This window comes from Felis catus, chromosome D3 (genome assembly GCF_018350175.1).
Source record: "Felis catus isolate Fca126 chromosome D3, F.catus_Fca126_mat1.0, whole genome shotgun sequence".
NCBI classification, from domain to species: domain Eukaryota; kingdom Metazoa; phylum Chordata; class Mammalia; order Carnivora; family Felidae; genus Felis; species Felis catus.
This window is the reverse complement of record NC_058379.1, coordinates 22,576,041-22,597,104: the sequence shown is the minus strand read 5'-3', so window position 1 is coordinate 22,597,104 and position 21,064 is coordinate 22,576,041. Positions and strand designations below refer to the sequence as shown.

At 54.6% G+C, this 21,064-nt stretch overlaps 1 protein-coding gene and 2 long non-coding RNA genes across 5 annotated transcripts; 1 reads left to right on the top strand and 2 right to left on the bottom strand.

The window, feature by feature from the left end:
* Positions 1-4,041: 4,041 nt before the first annotated feature.
* Positions 4,042-11,905, bottom strand: OSM (oncostatin M). 3 transcript variants are annotated; one of them, XM_006938582.4, is made up of 3 exons: positions 7,900-11,905; positions 6,236-6,369; positions 4,042-5,586 (listed from the first exon to the last, which is right to left on the bottom strand). In XM_006938582.4, the coding sequence occupies exons 1-3, from the start codon at positions 7,931-7,933 to the stop codon at positions 5,038-5,040; spliced, it is 717 nt and encodes a 238-aa protein (XP_006938644.1). In that variant the 5' UTR covers positions 7,934-11,905; the 3' UTR covers positions 4,042-5,037. The 3 variants fall into 3 exon arrangements, with proteins under 3 accessions (XP_006938644.1, XP_023097348.1, XP_044897937.1); XM_023241580.2 differs by lacking the exon at positions 7,900-11,905 and adding an exon at positions 6,853-6,988; XM_045042002.1 differs by lacking the exon at positions 6,236-6,369.
* LOC123381320 lies at positions 7,072-15,276 on the top strand. The gene is made up of 2 exons (XR_006588200.1): positions 7,072-7,175; positions 14,853-15,276. It is a non-coding gene; the product is annotated as an uncharacterized LOC123381320 (long non-coding RNA).
* On the bottom strand, positions 12,267-20,972 carry LOC111556185. Its single transcript, XR_002147416.3, has 2 exons — positions 18,627-20,972; positions 12,267-14,553 (listed from the first exon to the last, which is right to left on the bottom strand). It is a non-coding gene; the product is annotated as an uncharacterized LOC111556185 (long non-coding RNA).
* Between the last annotated feature and the right edge of the window lie 92 nt (positions 20,973-21,064).

Here is a 21,064-nt window from a genome sequence, read left to right as displayed (position 1 = left end):
CCCCCTGGCTGAAGGGCTGGGTGCAACAGGGGCAGAGAACCCCAGGCCCCTGGCCAGACTGTGCCTAACAGGGGCAGGATCTTCAGGGTGGCCAAGGGGGAAAAGTGGGGCTGCGGCTGGGGCTGGGGAGGGGGCGACCCTGTGCCCAATGCCCCTACCCAGTGCTGCGTGGCAAGGCCGCTGGGACCTGAGTCACAACTGACTGGGCCGCACCCAGCCTGCCTGGGTGACCCAGGCCAGCATAAGGCGATGACTGAGCAGCCCTCCGCATGACCGGCCGGGGTCGGCCTTAGGTGTTTTGACTCAGACCTGCCACAAGCCGTGTGCACCAGGGCCATGCCCCTTGTCCCTGTCCCCAGAAGAGTCACAGGGCCGCAGCTGTCCCCCTGGACACAGTGCCCCTCCCCAAGCCACCACACGCTTTCCGGACACCCACCTCAGAACCCCGGAGTCACCTGGCCCGTCTGGTTGGCCCTCCTCCACAGGCTCCAGGGCCCCACCTGCCCAACCCACCTCCCTGGGAGACCTTCGCCCCTCCCCGAGCCAGGGAGCAGAGCCCAGCCCTTGGGGCCGCCCCAGGAAGCAGGGAGTGGGGCTGGCCAAGTGGAAGGCCTCTCCAACGCTGACCATCGACTGTGAGCCTTGCCTCAGCATGGAAAAGGTGGTCTGTGTGCACTCTGGGTCCCAGGCCTGGTGTGGAGGGTAGGGGGTGCAGGGGGACAGGGGCACAGAGAGAAAAGCCGTGAAGAGAGCAATAAGGAAAAAGGGAAAATGAGAGAGAGAAAATACAGAGAACGTTGCTTGTGCACCTGCTCAGTAACCGCTTACGATAATGCCAAAATAGTGCAGTATTTGTGTGGTCTCCTGGGAAATCTGTCACAGCCAGGGCAGTGGGCCAGTTCAGCCCATTGTACAAAGGGGAAAGCTGAGGCTCAACCCAGGAGGTCACACGGCTTTGAGGGCAGGGTGGCTGGGGTTTGAACTCATTTTGCTTAACTCTCAAGTATTTTCTCATCCTTCGAGAAAGAGGAGGAAAAAAATCGCATTAATAGTGGGGGACAGTGAAGGCCATGGAGACGAAAAACCCGGCTCTGCCGTTTGCAAGCTGTGTTTGTTTTGTGGATAGGTAGTAAGTGCACCCCATCCCCACCTTTTTCCAGCAGTGTCCCTGCCCTCTGGGACCCCTGTCCTGGGGAACTTTCCATCCTGTGTGTTACATGTAGTTGACTGAAGGTCTGTCACTTTGAAAAACTTGAAAAAGAAGAAGAAAATCTGGCTTCAAGCTGATGCCTGCAGCAAGGCCAGGACCCCTTTATCTTCCTGAGCCTTTGTCCCTTCACATAACCACTGGAGAGGAAACATACACTGTGGGCCCACAGGGTATCGCCACTCCAGGAAAATGTGCCTTGTATAGGATCAGCTCCTGTGGCACAAAAGCATTATTTGGGCCCCCGCCCCACTGCCTGTCACAGCAATGATTGTGGGAACCCCAGCCTCACCATCAGAGAAAGCTTATTCTGACTTGAGATGCAGACTCTGGAAATGTCACCCTGCAGGCTCTCTGTAGGCTACCTGTGGCCCCCAGGGAAGCCCCATAAACCCTTCTGGATGGGGGAATCAAGGAGGAGGGGGAATTCGAACTGGGGCTCAGGGCAGAAGGGTAGGAGGCTGAGGCTGGGAATGGAGGGGGGAAGTCCAGGCTTCAGGGAGGTCAGGATGCTTATATGGGTTAGGGGGCCAGCAAAGCATGGCTCGAACACAGACATGAGTGGGCAAAGCTGGCCTGGCATGAGAGCAGGGGCCTGGCATATTACGATGAGGGGTTTGGAATTGATACCACAGCAGTAGGACAGGAAGGAGTCTCTGAAGGTTTGGGAGCAGAAGATATGGTGGCAGTGACATTTTTGACCGTGTCCAGGGAGCCAGGACCTGGCTGGCTGTCGGGAGAGCAGGAGGCATGTGCCAGAGATGGGATGTGGGAGAGATCGAGGGACCTTGTGATCAACAGACAGGGGAGAAGCTGAGAGAGGTGACGGTGAGGACTGGGGCTCTGAAACCTCTGAGGGGGCAAATAGGAAGCAGAAATCAGGTGTGGGGTGGAGGTGACTTTGGCCCTGAGGCCTTTGGCACAGGGCTCCTGGCAGAGGTTCCTAGAAGTCGAGTCTGTAGGCTTGGGAGAGCACCAGACTGGAGATGGCAGTTTGGGGGCACCTGCAGCTGTGGTCTCATCAGGGTATGACATAGAGGTGACAAGTCCTCAAAGGTGGGACCCCTGAAACTCCCTCCCCAGATTCTGGAGCTCCCTGATCTGCTTCCTACGGAGTGGGTGCTGTTCCAGCTCAAAGTCAGACACCTCCCCTTAGGCTTATCCACAGAGTAAGGGGTTGGCAAGGGGCCCAGGCAGGGGTAGGGGGCAGCCACCCTAGGCTTCCCAGCTCTTCCTCCACAGACCAACCTCTGCTCACTCCGTGGGCAACCGCACGCCTGCCGCAGCGCCAGCTCCCCTTCCGCTCCGAGAACCTGAGCGTGCCTGGCTTTCGGCGTCTGCCACCTCCCACCCACAGCTTCCCAGCAACTCAGCATGAGGAAAGCCCCCCCTCCCCTATGCCGGGGCAGGGCAGAAAAGAGAGAGGCCCGGCCCCCTGCCGTTGGTGGCACTGGGATGGTACCACCCAAGCCAGCCTCTCTGGCATGCTGCTTGCTGAGCTCCTACTGAGTGCAGGCCCTGTGCCGGGTGCTGAGGCGGAGCAAAGGGAAGCAGCTGCTGTCTCCACATCCTTGGCAGCTCTAGGCTAGTGTGGGAGGCAGATGGTAAAGCACCACAGCAGGCAAGAGCCTCCCAAGAGGACAGTTTTATGAGGACAAATAACCAAGTTGCTGGACCCAGACCATGGGTGGTAGGGAAGAATAGCTGAAGATGCACTGAGCCAAATGACAGGGAATGGTGTTCCAGACAGAGGGAACAGCATAAGCAGGGGCCTCATGGTAGGACAGAGCCCTGGGCATATCGAGAGCCAAAAGGTGGCCTGTGTGGCAGATCCTCAAGAGCAAGGGAGAGCCCAGTGGGAGACGGTGGAAAGCTCTTACTGGGGACTTGGTAGGTCACCTGGAACACATTGGGCATTGCTGAGAAGACTATTGGTTGGGAGTCAGGGTCCGGAGTTCTGTGCTGGAGTTCCCTCTGTGATCTTGAGCAAGATGCTTCCCTTCTCCGGGCTTTTTTGATATAAATCAGTGACGCCCCTGGCTCACTATATGCTGATCCTGGAATGCTTGGAGCCTTTGCCCTAGCTGTTTCTGCCACCGGGGGGCCCCACCCCCTCTCCTGTGCCATTCAGATTTCAGAGTGGATGGAGAGGCTTCACCTCTCCCAGGGCCATGTCTGTTGCCTGAGGTTCTCACTCTATTACATCACCCGATTTCGTTTTGCAGAGCTCATACCCCAATATCCTGAGTTGGTTCTTCTGCATGTCTGTTGCCTGTCTGCCCCCTAGCCTGGGAGCTCTGTGCCCTTAGGGACTCATGACGTTGCTGGCCAAGTTACAGAGGTTGAAGAGTAACAGAAGATGCTCTGGCATCTAACAGACCTGAATTCAGCATGTGTCCGCCCTCCCAGAAAACGTGTTCTGAGGACATGGGCAGGTAACTCAGTCTCCCTGAGACTCAGTCTTCTTATCTGCAAAGTGGATCTTATCTATTGCAGAGAGTCCTGCCAGGAGCCCTTCAAGAAACAGGTTCAAGCGCACAGCAGGTCACAGGCCATGTCTGAGGCAGGGTCTGTTACTATCTCGTCTATTTCACGTAACACGCATAAGTGCACGTACCCCCCAGTCACACACCTACAGGGGCCCACACATTCCAGCTTTCCTCCCTCCTCTCTTGCTCCCAAACCCTCTAGTCCCTAGCATCTCAAGGGAGTCACATTCAGACACAATAAATGCCCTGTTTGAGACACCCCCACGGTCAGGGCCCCCCCCCTTCCTCCAAGAGGCTAGATTCCCTCAAATTCTTTCCCACAAGGCAACAGAGAGACACAGCGACTTTAGAAACCAGGCAAGTTTTAAATATATGTTGGCACAATATTAACATTAAATACGTATCATAAATAAGCCTTATAAATAGGAAACAGATAAAAACTGATAAAAATCGATAAATTAATCATATTCCTGCAAAGAATTGGCCCAGCAGCTTCTGGGACTCCCTCGCTTCAGCATGAGAAAATTTCATGATGCACCACCAGGGGGAGGAGCCAGCAGCCAGGACCCAAGACTGGGTACTTCCAGACACTAGGTCTTTACTCCATGTCCATTTGCACTGCATTTGATATCCACTGTATGTCATAGAATCCCAGCTACTGGCAAGCAGAGAGGGCTTTACACGGTCCCAACTCTCTTGAATCACAAAAAGAAAACTGAAGTCCAGAGAGGTAAGGTGGTCTTCCCGAGGCTACACAGTGAGAGGGGTTGAGCTGGCCCTTGAGCCCCACTTTTAGACACCCTACCCCGATCAGCACACCTTCTAGGACACTCTGCCTGTGTCACAGCTGCCTAAAATGAGGTCACCCAGATGTCCAGGTGTCTGGCCTGAGACTGTCAATGAGGCATAAGAGGCCAGCTCAGGCCCTGACCTCCCCCTCGGAACCATGCCTCCATGGAAAGGAGGAAGTCTGGGGTCAACAGCCCTGCAAGTCATGAGAGGGAAGGGCCGACAGGCCTCTGGGGAGCAGAGCAGGGGGGGCAGTCAGTCTGGCCATGAGTCAGCCTGTGTCATCAGACCCCTGAATCAATGGAAAGTTAGCCCCGCGTGGCCTGACCTGGCCACCCCACCGAGACTGGAGAACTCAGGGCTGGGGGTTCAATGGCCTGACCCTCCCCTCCCCGCCTGGAGGAGGTAGAGGGGCCTGCTTGGCTCCCACCCCTTAAAGTGCGCTTCTGAGAGGGGGGAGGGGACAGAGGAGAGCAGGTTTGGAGGCCGGCGGGGATGGGCCATCCTACAGAATACCTGTGAGTCCTTTATCTGCCAGGGGTATCCCTAAGGCTACCGGGGCAGCCACCCTCTGGGCATGAGTCTTTTATTCCTGCTGGACAGATGCGTCCTGTGCGTCCCCTTCCGCAGGCCCCGGCGGGGGCTGTGTCTCCGGCTCCGACTCGGGCTCTGCCCCCACTCTCGGAATACCTGACCCACTGAGTGCATGAAGCGGTGGTAGCCATGCAGGAACCTGCAGCCCTCCAGCCTGCGCTGAAAGGCGTCTGAGATGGGGGTGGGTGACGGAGAAGCCCCTGGGCCTGTCGGAGTGGGCTCAGTCTTCTCCAAGGAGCCTGGAAGCAGCTGGGCCATGCAGTGGATATTGTTCTTGAACCCGCGAATGTTTAACTTTGCTATATTTAGCTTCTCTAAGTCCTGGGCTTTGGGGATGTCCTTCTGTAAAGTTCTCAGTCTGTGCAGAACGTGGCCCAGTGTGGTGTTAAGGATCTGCAGAAATTCCTGCCTGCTGAGCCGCTGCAGGGCATCTTTGCTGGGGAAGACCCCGGGGCGCTCCCGACAGTGCTCCTTCAGACCATCCTTGTCCAGGCCTTGGATGCTGATCTGGAGGGAAAGGAGAATCAGAGGGTGAGTGCTAGAGCCCCCACCACACACACACACACACACACACACACACACACACACACTTCTGCTCTGGTCAGCCTTGAAATGCTCAACCTCATGTATCCCATCTAATCCTCCCATCGTACAGATCAGAAACTGAGGCCAGGGAGGAGCAAGGACTCTCCCATCACTGCAGACAGGACAGAAGGATGTTGGGGGGCTGGCGGGTTGAGGTGACTGCACAGGCGGTGATTGTGGTGTGCAGAGTTTGAGTGGGGGTGGGTGGGTAACCTTGAGCTTTTTTAGGACGGGACTCTGTTTTGTTCACTGTTACATCTCTGAGGCCTAGATCAGGGCACATGGGTAGGTATACAATGGAGTTGAGGTTTTCACTCCGGCCCACTGAGCTGGGAAAGCTGTAACGTCTCCTTGGCATTTCAGAGGAGTGAAGTGCCAAGGAGTGGAACACTCCAAGGCCTGGAGTGTTCGATGTGGCCCCGGAATAACACAGGGACTTGGTTTCCCCACCTGCCCCATATCGAGTAGGTGTTGGGTGAATGGGAGTCGGGTCTCATCTTCTCTGGGCTCACTGCTGCCCTAGGCCTACTATTCTCTGAAACTCAGATGCCACCAGGGGCCAGGCGCTCACATAGGGGTCCAGGAGCATGCTGGTGTGCTGCATGAAGTCCGCCTGCTTCTGGAGCTGCCCAAGGAGCTCTTGGTAGTTGTCCAAACAGCTGCCCATGGCCGGCGTACTCAGGAACAGGAGTCCGAGGACCAGACCTGGGGCAGAGAAGGGGGGTGTCACCTGACTTGGGGAGGCGGGTGGCTTTCAGAGGGGAGGGAACCTAAGAGGGCCTTAGAGGGCACAGCCCATCGTCTCAGGCTTTGTGCCGTCACGGGTGGGGCTGGGCACCGTGTGTGCACAGGAGCACCTGCTGGGGCCACCACCACCTCCCCCGTGAGGCACTGCCCAGCATCCAAAACAGGGCTGCACTTCACCATGCAAGCCTTTGAGAGGAGGTTTTGGGGCCCAGTTGGACCTCCTGCACTTGCCAATCTTCCCAACCCCAGGATCTGACACACAGCAGCCCAGGTGGGGCTGCTGCCTGCAAGACCTCCGGGTCCCCCCGTAACAGAGCCTGGCCCTCCTTGCAGGTGGGCTTAGCCTGGCAGCAGCCTGGTGCCCTGAGCTATGTCTGTACAAACAAGAGAGCCCCCATTTTACTGACAGGAAAATCAAGGCACTGAGGGAGAAGGGCTCACCCAGGTCACACAAGGCCAGCATTGTCCTCGACCTCTTGCACCTTCCTCTTCTCTCCCTTCATGTCCCACATCTGTCAGGCCCACCAGATACGCCGTGAGCCAGAATGTTCGGGGTGGGAAGAACATAGTTACTGCCGGCCAACCTCCCCACACCCACCCCCCAGGCACCGGCAGCCATGTGGTCGGAAGGGGCCTGTGGCGCAATGGCCCGGAAGGCAGTGACACCATGTTCCCTTCCTAAGAACCGTTCAGCTGCTGGGGAAGGATGAGGGGCTGGCCACCCAGGCACGGCGACCACAGGGCACTCCTCGCCACCTCCTCAGGTATCTGCTGCTGGGCTTGGGCGGGGGAGTCCGCGTGAGCACCACATGCACGTGGGACTAGGGTGTCTTCATGGGCGTGTGTCCAGGTCTGTGTGAGGTGAAAGGAAGGAGCTGGCCACAAACAAGCGTTGTGCCCTGTCCACCGTGGGGGCCCAGGCTGCATGTGGGGGTTCCCAAGTTGGTGAGATTGAGGGCTCTGAATGACATCACACGGCTCTGTGTGCGCGTCATCCTGTGGGTGTGGCTATGTGTGCTGTGTGATTGTGTGGGTTCCAGGGTCCCTGGGCCTGGCTGGCTGTGTGTATCCATTCCAGACCCTGCAAATCAGGGCAAGAAGGAGGCCTCACCACCCCTCCAGACATCACACTGTTTTCCTCTTGGCTTCTGCAGCTTCCTACTCTATCCAGCACGTCTCTCACCTCCCCTCTGCTTCTCTGGCTTCTCCCCTCAATCTATCCCCTTCCCTCACTCTCTTGTTCCCAGAGCTGCCTCTACATCACCTCCCCTTTAGAAGCCTTCTGGGGATAGTCCTTCTCTACCTTGTAAAGATGCTGTGTTCTCAGTGGACCACTTGCTTTGCCTGACCTCCCAGCTCTCCCCCCTTCTCAGCATCCTTCTGGTGCCCAGCCTTTCCAGCTCCCAAAGGACAGAAGGTGCCTCTGCTCCCCGCTGGTGCCCAGGGGCACAGCAAGTGGGTACTGGTGGAGAGGAAGGAAGTACTTACTGAGCAGCGTCCTCCGCATAAGCTGTGCCCGCATGCTGGGTGCCCGAGCTCCGGCCGGCGCCTGCTGGGGGTGACACCTCCTGGCTGGGAGCCCTGCGGGCTAGCAGCCACTTTATGCCCGCCAGGGCGATTGGCCAACACCTCGTGAGGTGGGTGGGGAGCGGAGGGGGGGGGGAGGGGCAGGCCTTCTGGGAACATGACCCCAAAAACCAAAGTTTCCACGGGCGGCCAATGGGCGCTGGGTGCGGTGGCATGCCTGCTCCTCCTCCTGTTTTCTTCGAATTCGTTCTTCGAGGTCAGCCCCACGCCCAAGGATGATGCAAACCGCAGCCCCAGCCTTCCTGGGGCGAGTAGGGAACATGGGGGTCCGAGCCATGTGCAGGGAGCTGTGCCCAGGATAGAGGGGATAGTGTGCCAACTGGGACCTCAGAGGGCCCGCAGGCCAGGCTCGGCCCAGGAGCCATCAGCCTCACCAGCCACTGTGGTTTGGGACTGAGGGGAGCGAGACATCTTCCTTCTTGAGTGCCCTTCCCGCCCTCCTGCTGGGGCTGTTGGGACATCTGTGAGCGGAAACCACCGGGCTCTGGGCACAGAGCCAGACCCAGGCTGGCAGCCCCGAGATTGTGGTTCTGGCCCCAGGACCTGCATCCCCCAGTGGGGCTCCCAGCCATCTCCTCTCTCCCATCATGCAAACCCCTTGCAACCAACCTTCTTTATCCCAGGCCCATTGCCCACACCTAGGCCCTTTCTTTTATAGACAGGGTCTTCTGGGGGAAAACAGGTGCTTAAAGCAAGAGAAACAGGAGGTTAGGGCTCAAGCGGGCTGACATACTGTGTGACCAGAGGCAAGTCATTTAACCTCTCTGGGCCTCAGAGGCCCCACCTGTAAAAGGAGGGTTCAAACAGTATTTCCTGGCTCAGGCTCACAGAGCTGCTGCTGTCATGGACATAAAAGGAAAAAGTCCTTTGAAGGAAAAAGAAAGCTGAAAGTCTAATTCCAAGTACTAGCTGTTGAGGGATGGTGTGGGGGGCGGAGGAGATGGGGAAGCTGTGAGCTCAGAGGGGAAGCCAGGGTGGGGGAGTCGCCGTGGTGACGGTTGGGGACCAGGTTTCACTTTCTCTGAAAGATAGTGATTGTGGGTTGGTCCTTAGCTTCTCGAAGACCTCTGGACGTCAGAGTGAAGGAACCCTGGAGACCACGCCTCTCTAGTCTACCTGTTACTTTGCCTAGGGTGAAGGAGGCCTGGGCTAGGGCAGACAAGGGGGCGGAAAGGCTGGCTCAGGCCTGCAGGTCATGCCTGGCACCCGCAGCATATCTACCAGGCCCGGAAGGGGGTCTGTGGCCTGCACCCTCAGGAGCCCGGTGGGGAGGGGGGCCTCGGAAGGCTGGGTGGCTCGGAAGGTGGGGCCTCTGGAATCTGCCAGGGAGGCCTGGGCTGCTCCAGCTGGGGAGAGCATTGGGCCCGTGGAGCCTGAACAAGGAGAGCTGAGGTGGCCAGGAAGGAAGAGGGTCGGACACCCTCCTGTCCATCCATGTCCCCAGCACCCATCATGACCACCAAGGCTATTCCTACCTGCTCTCTCCTCCGTATATACACTTAACATCACTCATTTATTCATTCAAAAAACTTTTATTTGGCCCTTCTCTGAGCCAGCCATTCCCAAGTGCTAAGGATCCAGTAGTGGGTAAAATCAGACACACCTCCACGCCCAGGAGGCTGTTCGTCACCCCCCACCCACTCCCTGGCACCCCGGCATGGTGCTTACCACACCCACCAGTGCCACCCCCAAAGGCCAGTTCTGGATTCTCCTCCTGAGAACGTCGCTTCTGCTAAATTCCTCATCTCTGTGCCCACCCCCGCAAGACTATTTCCTGGGGCCCAAGCCAAGCTGGGATCCTTCTTCATTTCACATCCCTGATCTCATCTTGCAACAGCCCTGAGAAGGAGAGCACCCAGGCAGGGATGCTTTGGCTCCTTTTAATGAGGAAACCGAGAAGCTCGGGGCCTGGCTCCAAGCAGGAAAGCCACATCCAGCAGGAGAGCCTCTTGCCCCTCTCAGCTACTGCGGACCAACCTCCACACTCGGGGGAGAGCTACATGCCTTTACTTTCCCGTCCCCGCGTCACCCTGTGTGGGAATAGTTAAAAGGAGGGGACATTCAGCGGCGCCTGGGTGGCTCAGTCAGTTAAGCGTCCAACTTCGGTTCAGGTCATGATCCCGCAGTTTGTGGGCTCGAGCCCTGCCTCAGGCTCTCACTGACAGCTGAGTTGGCTTCGGATTCTCTCTCTCTCTCTCTGCCCCTCAACTTGCTCACGTGTGCTCTCCCTCTCTCTCTCTAAAAAAATAAATAAATAAACTTAAAAAAAAAAAAAAAGAAAAAAGAGGAGGGGGCATTCAAACCAGGGCTGTCAAGTCTAAAAGACGACGCTCTGAGCACGTAGCTAACCGAGGTTCAGTGTGCAGGCCCCAGGGACAAAGGCCACCAAAGGCAAAGAGGGCTTCTATATTAGTTTGCGCGGACTGCTGTAACAAAGGAGCACAGATGGCAGGACATAAACAATAGGAAAGCATGTTGGCGCCGTCCTAAGTCTTGAGACCCAGGTGTCAGCAGGGTGGATTTCATCTGGCAGCCTCTCTCCTTGACTTGTATGTAGATGGCTGCCTTCTCATCTCCTCACATGGTTGGCCCTCTGTCTGTCTATCCTAATCTCCTCTTCTTATACGGACACCGGTCATATTGTATTAGCCCCACCCTCCCACAATGACCTCATTATACCTTACCTCTTTGAAGGTCCTATCTCCAAATACAACCACATTCTGAGGTACAGTGGGGTTAGGTCTTTAACATACAAACTTGGATAAAATTCAGCCTATAACAGCTCGCAAGTGGAGGGCATGGCTGGAGGGCTGCAGGGAGTGGGGACGATGGGGGAGTGTCCAGAGCTCGGTGGGAGGGGACAGTGATGTGTAGGAGGACAGGGAGTGGCCCCAAGGTGAGGAGACCCGGCTGGTCAACAGAGCAAAGCATGAGGGGAAGATGCGTCAGCGTTTCTGGTGAGGTCAGCACCCAGTGACGTCCCTTTCGCCAGCAGGAAAAGCTTGCAACATGGCCAGCCAGTATAAATAGGCTCCCCGACCACAGGCCCGGGCTGTCCCCTCTTCCCGGGCCACGTCAGCTAGGTCCGCGTGATTTGGAGGGGGAAAGAGGACCAGCTTTGTTCCTTAGAACTGCTGTTTCCATGTCTTTCCGGCCCACCCTCCGGCTGTGGGGCTCTACTGCTTTAAATGCAAGAAAAAGACCTGGGGTGACCTTTGTGAGTGGGTCAAAATGGAAGGCAGGAGGCCATTCATCTGGGAAGAGACAGTGATCTCTGACCTGTTAGGGTGGGAGGTGGAGATCCATCCAGTTACCGGTCTCAATTTGCTTATGAGCTCAGTGTTCTTGGCCCAGTCACATCCCCTTTCTGAGCCTCGGTTTCCCCTGTGGACTGCAGTGCCACAATTTAACAATCGAGAGACAACCCAAATTTAAAATGGGCAAAGGAGAAATGAATAGGTATTTCTTCAAAACAGACAAACGGCCAATAAATACATAAAAAGCTGCTCATCATCGTTAGCCATCAGGAAAATGCAAAATCAAACCCGCAATGAGACACCTCTTCATACCCACTAGGTGGCTACAATCAAAGACAGACAATAACAAGTACTGGAGAGGACACGGAGAAACCCAAAACCCTCACAGGCTGCTGGTGGGAATGCAAAATGGTGCAGCCGCTTCGGAAGGCTGTCTGGCAGAACTTCAAACCGTTAAACATTAAGAGGTGTCATACACCGAACTATTTCATGCCTACATACACACCCCAGAGACTTGAAAGCATACATTCACACAAGAACTTGCACACAAATATTTATAGCAGCATTTATTCACAATAGCCCAAAAGTGGAAGCAATCCAAATGTCCATCAGCAGAAAACAGATTTTTAAACTGTGGTATATCCATACAATGGAATATTATTCAGCCACAAAAGGAATGAAGTACAGACACATGCTACAATGTGGATGAGCCTCAAAAACCTTATACTAAATAAAAGAAACCAGTCACAAAAGGTTGCTGGATGATTCCATATATATGAAATGTCCAGAATAGGTTAATTCATAGAGACAGAAAGCACCTGAGTGCTCCCCAGTGCCTGGAGAGATCTAAGGATAAGGAGTGACAGCTAATGGGTATGGGGTTTCTTTTGGGGTGATGAAATGTTTTTGAATTAAATAGTGGTGATGGTTGTACAATCTTCTGAATATACTAACACCCACCGAATTATATACTTTAAAATGGTGAAGTTGATAATATACATATCTTGTATCTCTATTTTTTAAAAAATGCAGTGGTAAGTGCTATCTCAAGAGGACAGTGAGGGTAATTTGGTGGATAATGCGTGCAAATGCCTAGCTCATAGCAAGTGCTCGATAAATACCCGCCAGCCACTGGGGCAGACAGAGGCGTACATTTGCTTATGTCATAGCATGGCTTTGAGGACGATTGGGAAAGACGACATTACATAAACCCTGGGGTGAGCAAGTATCTACCAGGGCCCTCCCCGTGAGGCCAGCGAGGTCACCCTGGGCTGGAGGATCCTTTGGCTTGAGATGTGCCACAGAATTCTTCTGGGACCTGGTGTGTGCACAGTGTGGGAAGCCTCTGTGTGTCCAGTGGCTCCCCCAAATTGGGTAACTGAGTCCCCTTCCAGAGGCCTGAACCTTCAGAGAAATGCAGCATAGAGATAGGGATAGAAGGAACTCACTTCTGTTCAGGAGGCTCACTGTCTTCGGCAGTGGGGCGGGGGGCGGGGGACAAGCATCTACTCTGAGATGGGATGACCAGGAGATAAGAGCGCTGCCCTGCTATCTTCTCTCTGGCTGGCCTAGAACAACCACCCCCCCCACCATCCCCTCTGAGCCCAGGGTCCTCTCTGAGAGATGAGGGGATGGGCGAGATGAACACAGAGGGCCTAGAACCCTACAGGCTCTAAGCACTGAGATATCACTGTAAATAAAAATAACCTTAACCATCAAACAAGGATCACGAAGTCCAATGGAGTCCTGACTTTTCTCATGCTGGCAACATACAACGCCTATTTTGAAACGTCACATTCTTGCCAAAAATGTTTTGGTGCCCAGGCACGTGCCATTTGCCCAGTGGTAATAATCAGACGTTTCTGGAGCTCTTCTGTGGGCTGCACCCAGTTCTGAGCACGTCCTCCTACAGGCTGGCTCTGTGAATTCTCCCAACCATCCTCACAGAGATCATTGTGTCTATCCTGTAGATGGGGAAACTGAGGCCTGAGAGATGAGGTACTTGACGGGTCACACAGGTGGGAGGGAGCAAAGGCAAGTTGGGCTCCAGGCAGCTGTCCTAGGTCCACACGATTGGCCAGCACACCATACACGCAGTGGCTTGCCCAGAACTCATGCAGCCACATGGCTCAACAAACTTGAAAACAAATGGTTTTCACAGTGGGAAGATGGATATCCACTTGGTCAAGGGCCAGCCAGGGAGTGATTGGGTGAGGAGGTCGGTATTTCTACAGGTCTGGGGTGGAGGAGGGGGGCGGGGAATGCCAGTTTAACTGGCAAAAATGCAGGAGAGAGATGCTACAAATGCCACATGGAGAGGACTGCATGAGGTGATATGCAAGCAAGACTGCATAGGTCTGGTTTAGAGAAAAGCAGGTGTGGCTGGAAGTCTTAACAGAGAGGGAGGAAAGTCAGGAGGGAGGAAATGGATCCACCCACCAAATGGCTTTACTGCCATTGCAGTCCCTCCAGGGGACTTGTACAATACAGCCTGGTGCCACCCTCTTGTTTAAAACACTCCCCTGGATTCATGCGGACGTTTGGTGAGGCCAAAGTTATTACCACAGCCACCAGGCCCTGCCCACCCCCCAGGCTCACCCATACCTTTCTAGCCCACTGCCTTCTCTGACTTTCCCCAGTCACTCAGGGGAGCAGAGCACTCACCTCATGGCCTTTGCATATGCTGTTCCCACTGCCTGGACCTCCTCCTACTGAATGAACTGCCATCCAGACATCAAGGTCCAGTCCAAGCTTCACCTCTTCAGGGAAGCCCCCCCTGAACTTCCTCCACCCCAGGCTGGTCCCTGCCCACCCCTGACAAAATTCCAAGAGGGTGTATGCTGTGGTTATGGCTCCTTGTTGCCTTTCCAGAGCACAGCACAGTCCACGTCATATAGTAGGTGCTCAATAAATCTTTAGTGAATGGATGAATGCATGACCACAGATGTGGCCGTCTGCAGAATCCCCAGGAAAGGTCACCTGTGGCTCCCAGGGTACAGGATCCAGATGTGTCCCTCCCATATCTAGTGCACCTGCAGCCAGGCCTCTGGAAGTTCAGGCCAACCTCACTGCTGGGCAGGAACAGGTTTTCTTGAAGCCTTTCTCATGCCTTCTCTTGGTCATCTTTCCCCAAGGAAATCAGAATTATATCACTCACAATACACCAAGCACGTGATCCTTTTTTTAGGAAGCCTGGATTTTAAAGACGCTGACTTTTTCCTTTATGATATTTTTTTAAGTGAATTCAAAATATATTCTTTCACCCACTGCAGATTTCAACACTTTCCTGGAAAACGAACTGAAAAAGAAAAAGACAAGGCATTTCTCCTACTTCCTTTAAAGAATTCACTTCAGAATGAATTCCACATAAGCAGTACCTGACAGCCTGATAGAAAGGGGCCAGTCTTCACTAGAGGGCACAATCCTACATTTTGCAAAAAGAGACAAATCATGGTGGCTTTTCAGTCCCTCACTCAACCTATATTTAAGTAATTCACTGTATGTATCAGGCACCAGGCTAGGTATGGGGTAGAGATCAGCAAGAAAGACTAGGCTTATAGGTAAGTGAATTTGTTGTGAATGTCTTTTTATGTCCAGGTTTTGAAGGGTGAATAAACATACAAGCCAACATCCAGCATGAGGAAGGATCTGGAAGACCCATCATCTGTCAGCCTGCTCATTTCTCACCCCAGGCCACAGGAGGGAGCACCCAACCCTGCCTGGCCCTTCGTGGTACCTTGGAATCCAGCACTACACCTATGTACTGAGCAGAACCAATCACAATCCTTTCCCAAGACTGATGTCAGACTCAGGGGACACGCCTCCCTTGCATGGCCAGGGTTTCTGAGCTGGGATGTCACTGGTCTGATGCCAAGAAAGGTCACTTTCCCAACTCCATGGGGTGGGGTGGGGTCCCGTCAAGTGGCTGACAACATGGCTGGCACAGCCAGGGAGGCCAAGCGACTTCCTTGAGTCCCTGGTCTCTGCCTGAAGCCAGGACCAACCCCTTGGCTAGTTCCAGCTACACGGGACAATGATGTCAATCTATTTTCTGCTAGTTGAACTGGTTTCCTGGCACTTGCAGTGGGGAGTCCTTTGTCCTGCCCCAGTATGAGGATGGAGGCAGGAGGGGTGGAGGCTACAGAGGAAGTGGGGTGGGCTTGGAGCCTTCTCTTGGTGCCAGCTGCTGTGAAAGCTCAGAACCTCTGCTCAACAGAGAAAGCAACTGGAGAAAGATGGGTACAACCAGCCAGGGTCCCCATGGGAATGTCTATGATAGTCCTGGTGCCAAGGGGAAGTCCAGGACAGAGGTGGGACTCACTAGCAGGGATGCCTGGAGGAAATGACCTGGGAAAGGTGCTGTGGAAGACCTGCCTTCTTCTTCCTCTTGTTCTTGGGGAGATGCCAAGGAAACTCTGGGTGTTTATCTTTTTTTTTTTTAATGTTTATTTTTGATAAAAAGAAAGTATGAGCAGGGGAGGGCAGAGAGGGGGCAGAGGATCTGAAGTGGGCTCTGCACTGACAGCAGTGAGCCCAATGTGGGGCTCAAACCCACAAACTGCAAGATCATGACTTGAGCTGAAGTCAAACACTCAACCAACTGAGCCCACCCAGGTGCCTCTGGGTGCTTATCTTGATAAGAAAAAAAAAAAAAAAAAACAGATCCTGCAGCTCCAAGGGGAGAAAAGGCCATCAAAGCTTGCTCTGTCCAAAGGCCTACTGGTGGACAGTAGGGTGGGCACCCATTCCATGGGTGATGGGAGTGTGGCCAGCTGGGGCCAGGACACCTTGTCCACAGAACAAGCATGTGAGGAAGAGAAGCGGAACTGTATGGCAGTAAACACAAATGTTGGGCACCCTCCCCTAGTCAAGAAGGCAGAGCTTAACAGCCAAAAGGTGGGAACCCAAATGTCCGTCAGCAGATAACAAATTTTTAAAAAGTGGTGTGTCCATACAATAGAATGTCATTCAGCCACAAAATGGAATGAAGTACTAATACATGCCACCACCTGGATGTACCCTGAAAACATCAAGCTGAGTCAAACAAGCTAGAGGCCAAAAGTCACTTATTACAGAATTCTTTGTGATATGTCCAGAATAGGGAAATCCAGAGATAGAATGTAGATTGGCGGCTGCCAGGGGCTGGTAGGAAGAAAAATGAGTGACTATTGATGGGTATGGGTTTCCTTTTGGGGTGACGAAAATGTTCTAGAACTATACAGGTGGTGGTTGCACAACATTATGAATGTGCTAAACGCCACCGAGGTATTCACTCTAAAATGGTCTGTTACGTACTATGTGACTTTCACCTCAATTAACAAAATTTGGCGGGGGGGCACCTGGGTAGCTCAGTTAGTTAGATGTCGGACTCTTGGTTTCGGCTCAGGTCATGATCTCATGGTCTTGAGATTGAGCCCTGAGTCAGGCTCTGCGCTGACAGTGGGGAGGTTGCTTGGGATTCTCTCTCTCCCTCTCTCTGCCCCTCCACTGCACGTGTGCGTGCACTCTCTCTCTCTCCCAAAATAAATAAACATTATTATTTTTTTTTTAAGGCAGAGCTTAAAAGTTCTGGCAACTCCAGAAAAACCAAGGGGCTGGAAAGCAGTGAGTCAGCGGCAAGGGAGCAGGAGACAGTCAGAGGCCTCCCACAGCCCCTCCTGTTACAGCCTGGTTAGCACTTGTCCCAGAGCTCTTGTTCGTTGACTTAGAGAAGGCTCATGTCAGCTTCAAAGGCCGGGGCATGCCTGCTCAGGACAGGGCCTGACAGCTGCCCCAGGGAGAGGATCCCAGTTTTGGGGAAGAATGAGTCTAGGGTGAGGCACTGGAGGTCAGAGCAAGCAGAAGAGCTGATACGGCCAGGAGGTCTCAAAGGTACACCTCCCGAGCAAGGGTCTACCCAAGGCTGGTGATCAGGGAGGGAGGAGACAACACTAAGATTTTGTTGGGGAAAATGTACTTGTGCAGCCAAATGACAGGGAGACCTGTAGGAAGTCTGGGGAAGCGCAGGTGAGGACAACTGTGGGCTGAATCTGGGCCCTGGCAAGTGGGGAGGGCCAGGCTGTGGAGGACACTGGAACTGGGAAGCCACGGGTGGGGGGAAGGGTGTCGATTCCTCTGTGTCCCAGTGGAGGGCCCACGTTGAGGGGCAGAAAGGCAGGCCAAGCTTGACTTGAGGCTGCAGACAGAAGAGGAGGGACAGAGGAGGAATGGGCAGAGAGGTAAGAGGGAGACCAGGGAGGCTGAGGCAGCTGGGGCAGAGGGTAAAGGTAGAAGGGTAGGATCGGGGGGCACCCAGCAAAGCCCATCAGTCCCCTGGTGACTGCAGGAAGCTGGGCCTCTTGAGATTAGGGAGAGGCAGGGAGGCCTGAGAAGATGTGGGTCCGGGGAAGGAAAGTGGACAGGAAGGCACACACGGACACACACCTGAACATGAAAACACAAGATGCAGATACGTGCACGGGCACACGCAGACATAAAAAGCTGCCATTCCACAGACAAAAGCAGACATATAGAAACCAGTACCACAAGTGCTCACACGTGCACATACAGTCACAGATGCACACTCCGGCCGTGCCTACGTGGGGCACATGCAGAAATGGAGCCAGGCACGCAGCTGATGTTAATATGTAATTGGATGTACGTTTGGCCATAGACAGAGGCACAGGTACACACTGGAATACACTGACATGGACACAAGTGTGGACAGACAGACACACTTTCTGGCAAAAACAGGCTTATCTGTAGAGACGCACACAGAGGTCTGCACTGACCGCAAGTACAGCCCTGTACATGCACACCCGCACAGAAGACACCCATGCAGCACACACATCTACACGGCATCATGACCAACCGTTCTACACAAAAGAAGCTCTGTGCACCCCTATTCGAGGCACCGTGGCTCTAGAACCCCGGCACCAGGGCCCGCCTGGGAAAGTGAGACACAAACCACGGCCATTGCGCAACACACCTACTGGGCCCAGCTCAAGGTCAGGGAGGAGCCAGGGCCAGTCCTCTCGTGCCTGCCCACGCACTCACTGCCATCGGCGGCAGACACCAGCCACCGACAACGGCCAGCCACCGACGTAGACAGCTGGGATTGCAAGGGATCTTGCAAAATCATCCCCATCCCTCAGGGTTCAGCTAAAGTGTCCCTTCCCCCACGGAACCTCTCCAGGCTGTGGCCACTGTTAGCCTTTTTGAATTCTGGTTTTTGCCATGCCCAGCTCTGTGACCTTGGGCAAGCCACTCCACCTCTCGGTGCTTTGTTTCCCCCTACGTAGAGCGGAAGGTAATGAGAACGTGTGTTGAGTACATGAGCACAGCCCTTCCCACCTCTTGCACAGATGGGAGAAGCAGCTTCCCAGTACTCACAGTCAGCTGGCTGTAGAGGGGGCTGCCCTCCTGCCTCCTGCTTGGTTCCTTCCCACCAGTTGGGATCTTGGGGCCAGGTGGAACATCGAGAGGGTGTGGGTGTATTCTCCTTTCTACACAAAACCAAGAAGCCAGCTTTGGAGCAACTTGGCAATAAGCACAGGACCATACAGCCCTGCCTGGCAGGGGTAGGGACGACTTTAAACCCTGAGTTTCTGCTCAAATAACTTCAAAGAGGACTTACAAGATCATTTCCTCTGCATGGGCATGCAAAATCAGAAAGGGTGGAAATGAGCCACTGACTCTCCCCGCCTGAGGTTTCCTCATCTCCCGTCCCCACCCACCCAAGAGCCCCCCACCTAGATTCACATCCTCCCAGCAGATGCCAGACACTGGGCTGGCAGTCAGAGGGCTAAGAGCACCTTCCTACTCCCCAGGGGACTGTGGGTACGGTTTTCCCCAGACACAGGCTACCATCTTTATGAGGATGAGCACTCAGGCTCCGCAGTCTGGGGCCTTGACCCTTGAACTCAGGAATGGCTGTGCTGATGTGGACAGGTGGACTGGGGCTCCCAGGGTTGGAAGGACAAGGATGTGGACTGTGTGCCAGTGAGCACACCCCAACCTCAGTTCTGAATGACCCAAGCTGAGCTCAACTCCAGGCCTGGGTTGACCATACTGACTTCCTTTGTTCTAGAACCCTTCAGGGGCCTGGGTGGGACCAAGAGGTGATTCTGGGAGCCCCCCACCTCAGCTTGGGACAGCTTAAGGCCTGTCTATCTAATGGTACCCAGAGCATCAGCCATATGTGAGGTCCAGAGTCATGTTCCCTCTCAGCTGAGTGTGCCCCAGTCACCTCCCAAGCCCTGTGCCCTGACCCCAGGTGGGTCCTGGTCTTCCTGGCAATCTCAGAGCAGATCTCCCCATTTGTAACCTGCTGAAGGCCAAGCTGACTCAGTGAGCCCCAAGGACTCTAATGCCCTGGGAGCTAAGCCCCTCCACACAGACTCACACACATGTGGCAAAGAGACACACGTGAGCTCTAGACCTGAGTCCAAGTCAGACTAGCCCACTGGGGCATGCCGGTGGCCCCCCTACCTGTGGGCAGCATGCCAAGAACTAACCAATGCCAGGTTAAGACCTGGTCTGAGGGACTGGGCAAACCCTGATGCCACCTGGAAAGCCGGGATGACAGAAACATCCAAATCAGTCCATGACTCACAGGGACTCATAAGCATACAGATGGACAGAGTCCCCAGAGCTGAACATGGGGCCCAGAAGCTCTCTACCTACAGGTCAGGAGCCCTAAGGATTCTGGTGTTAAAGCCCCCACTCAGCCCAAGACATCCCTTGAACCAGGGCCCAGGGTGGGCCCTCCAGAGAGAAGCCAGAACTCCCCAATTTCCCCCCAAGTCAAACTACAAAGCAACGCCACCTTCCCAGGGCCAAGAAGAATAGGGATCCTGAAGGAGCTGCCTCCTAGATCTTGATACACATGAGGAAACAGAGGCTGAGGGGAAGGAGATGGTCTAGGGTCCCCGACCGCTCACTCACCAGGTTGGGCTGTGCTCTCTGCTCCTTGATCTGTAGCCCCTGGGTCCCAGGGGTAGGGCGGGCACACTGCCAGAGGCCTGGCCCCCGTTCTGGCTTTTCTGGGGAGCCACTGCAACCTCTGAATACGCCGAAGTCACACCCTTCTTCCTTTCCTGAATGTGGGCGGGTCTGGGCTGAGGGTACCTGATAACCTCCCCAGCACATCTGTAGGGCCCCATCTGGCCACAGTGGAATCCCAGTCTTGTGGAGCAGGGAGGCAGCCCCTCTGTGACAGGAAACCTGGGCCCACATGTGCTGAGCCTCTGGCCCAGGAAGGCAGCCTTTGAAGGCACATTGGGTTCCAGGTGGCCTCTAGGCCCCAGTCCTCTCCTTCTGGCCAGGGGAAGCCCAGTGTGTGGACTCCCAGGTCCCCACTCTGGCTGGCCCCTCTCCTACCACTACTCCAGGAGAGCCCTGGTGACAAGAACTAACTGATTTTTCGGTCAACAGGGACTGCTGTGTGGGACCTCCAGGACTCAGGCATGGTCTAAAAGCAAGCAGGCAGCAGTCTAGAAGAAAGATGCTTTTGGGCCCACCTTGGGGTGGCAGGGAAGGCTGGAGGACTTCCAGGTGGGATGGTCTGGGAATCTCTAACCATGTTCAGAACCTTCTGGACTATTGCAAAACAGCAAGAAAGGAAGAAAGAGCGGGGTGCCTGGGTGGCTCAGTTGGTTAAGCGTCTGACTTCAGCTCAGGTCATGATCTCACACTCTGTGAGTTCAAGCCCCACGTCGGACTCTGTGCTGACAGCTCAGAGCCTGGAGCCTGCTTCAGACTCTGTGTCTCCCCCTCTCTCTGCCCCTCCCCTGCTCATGCTCTGTCTCAAAAATAAATAAAAACATTAA

Bases quoted from the DNA above. Each gene is read 5' to 3' on its own strand.
- OSM (XM_045042002.1), bottom strand. From the start codon at position 8,097: ATGTTCCCAGAAGGCCTGCCCCTCCCCCCCCCCTCCGCTCCCCACCCA. The intron at 5,587-7,899 runs GTAAGTACTTCC...CTTTCCCTCCAG, and splicing joins TATGCGGAGGACGCTGCTCA to ATCAGCATCCAAGGCCTGGA.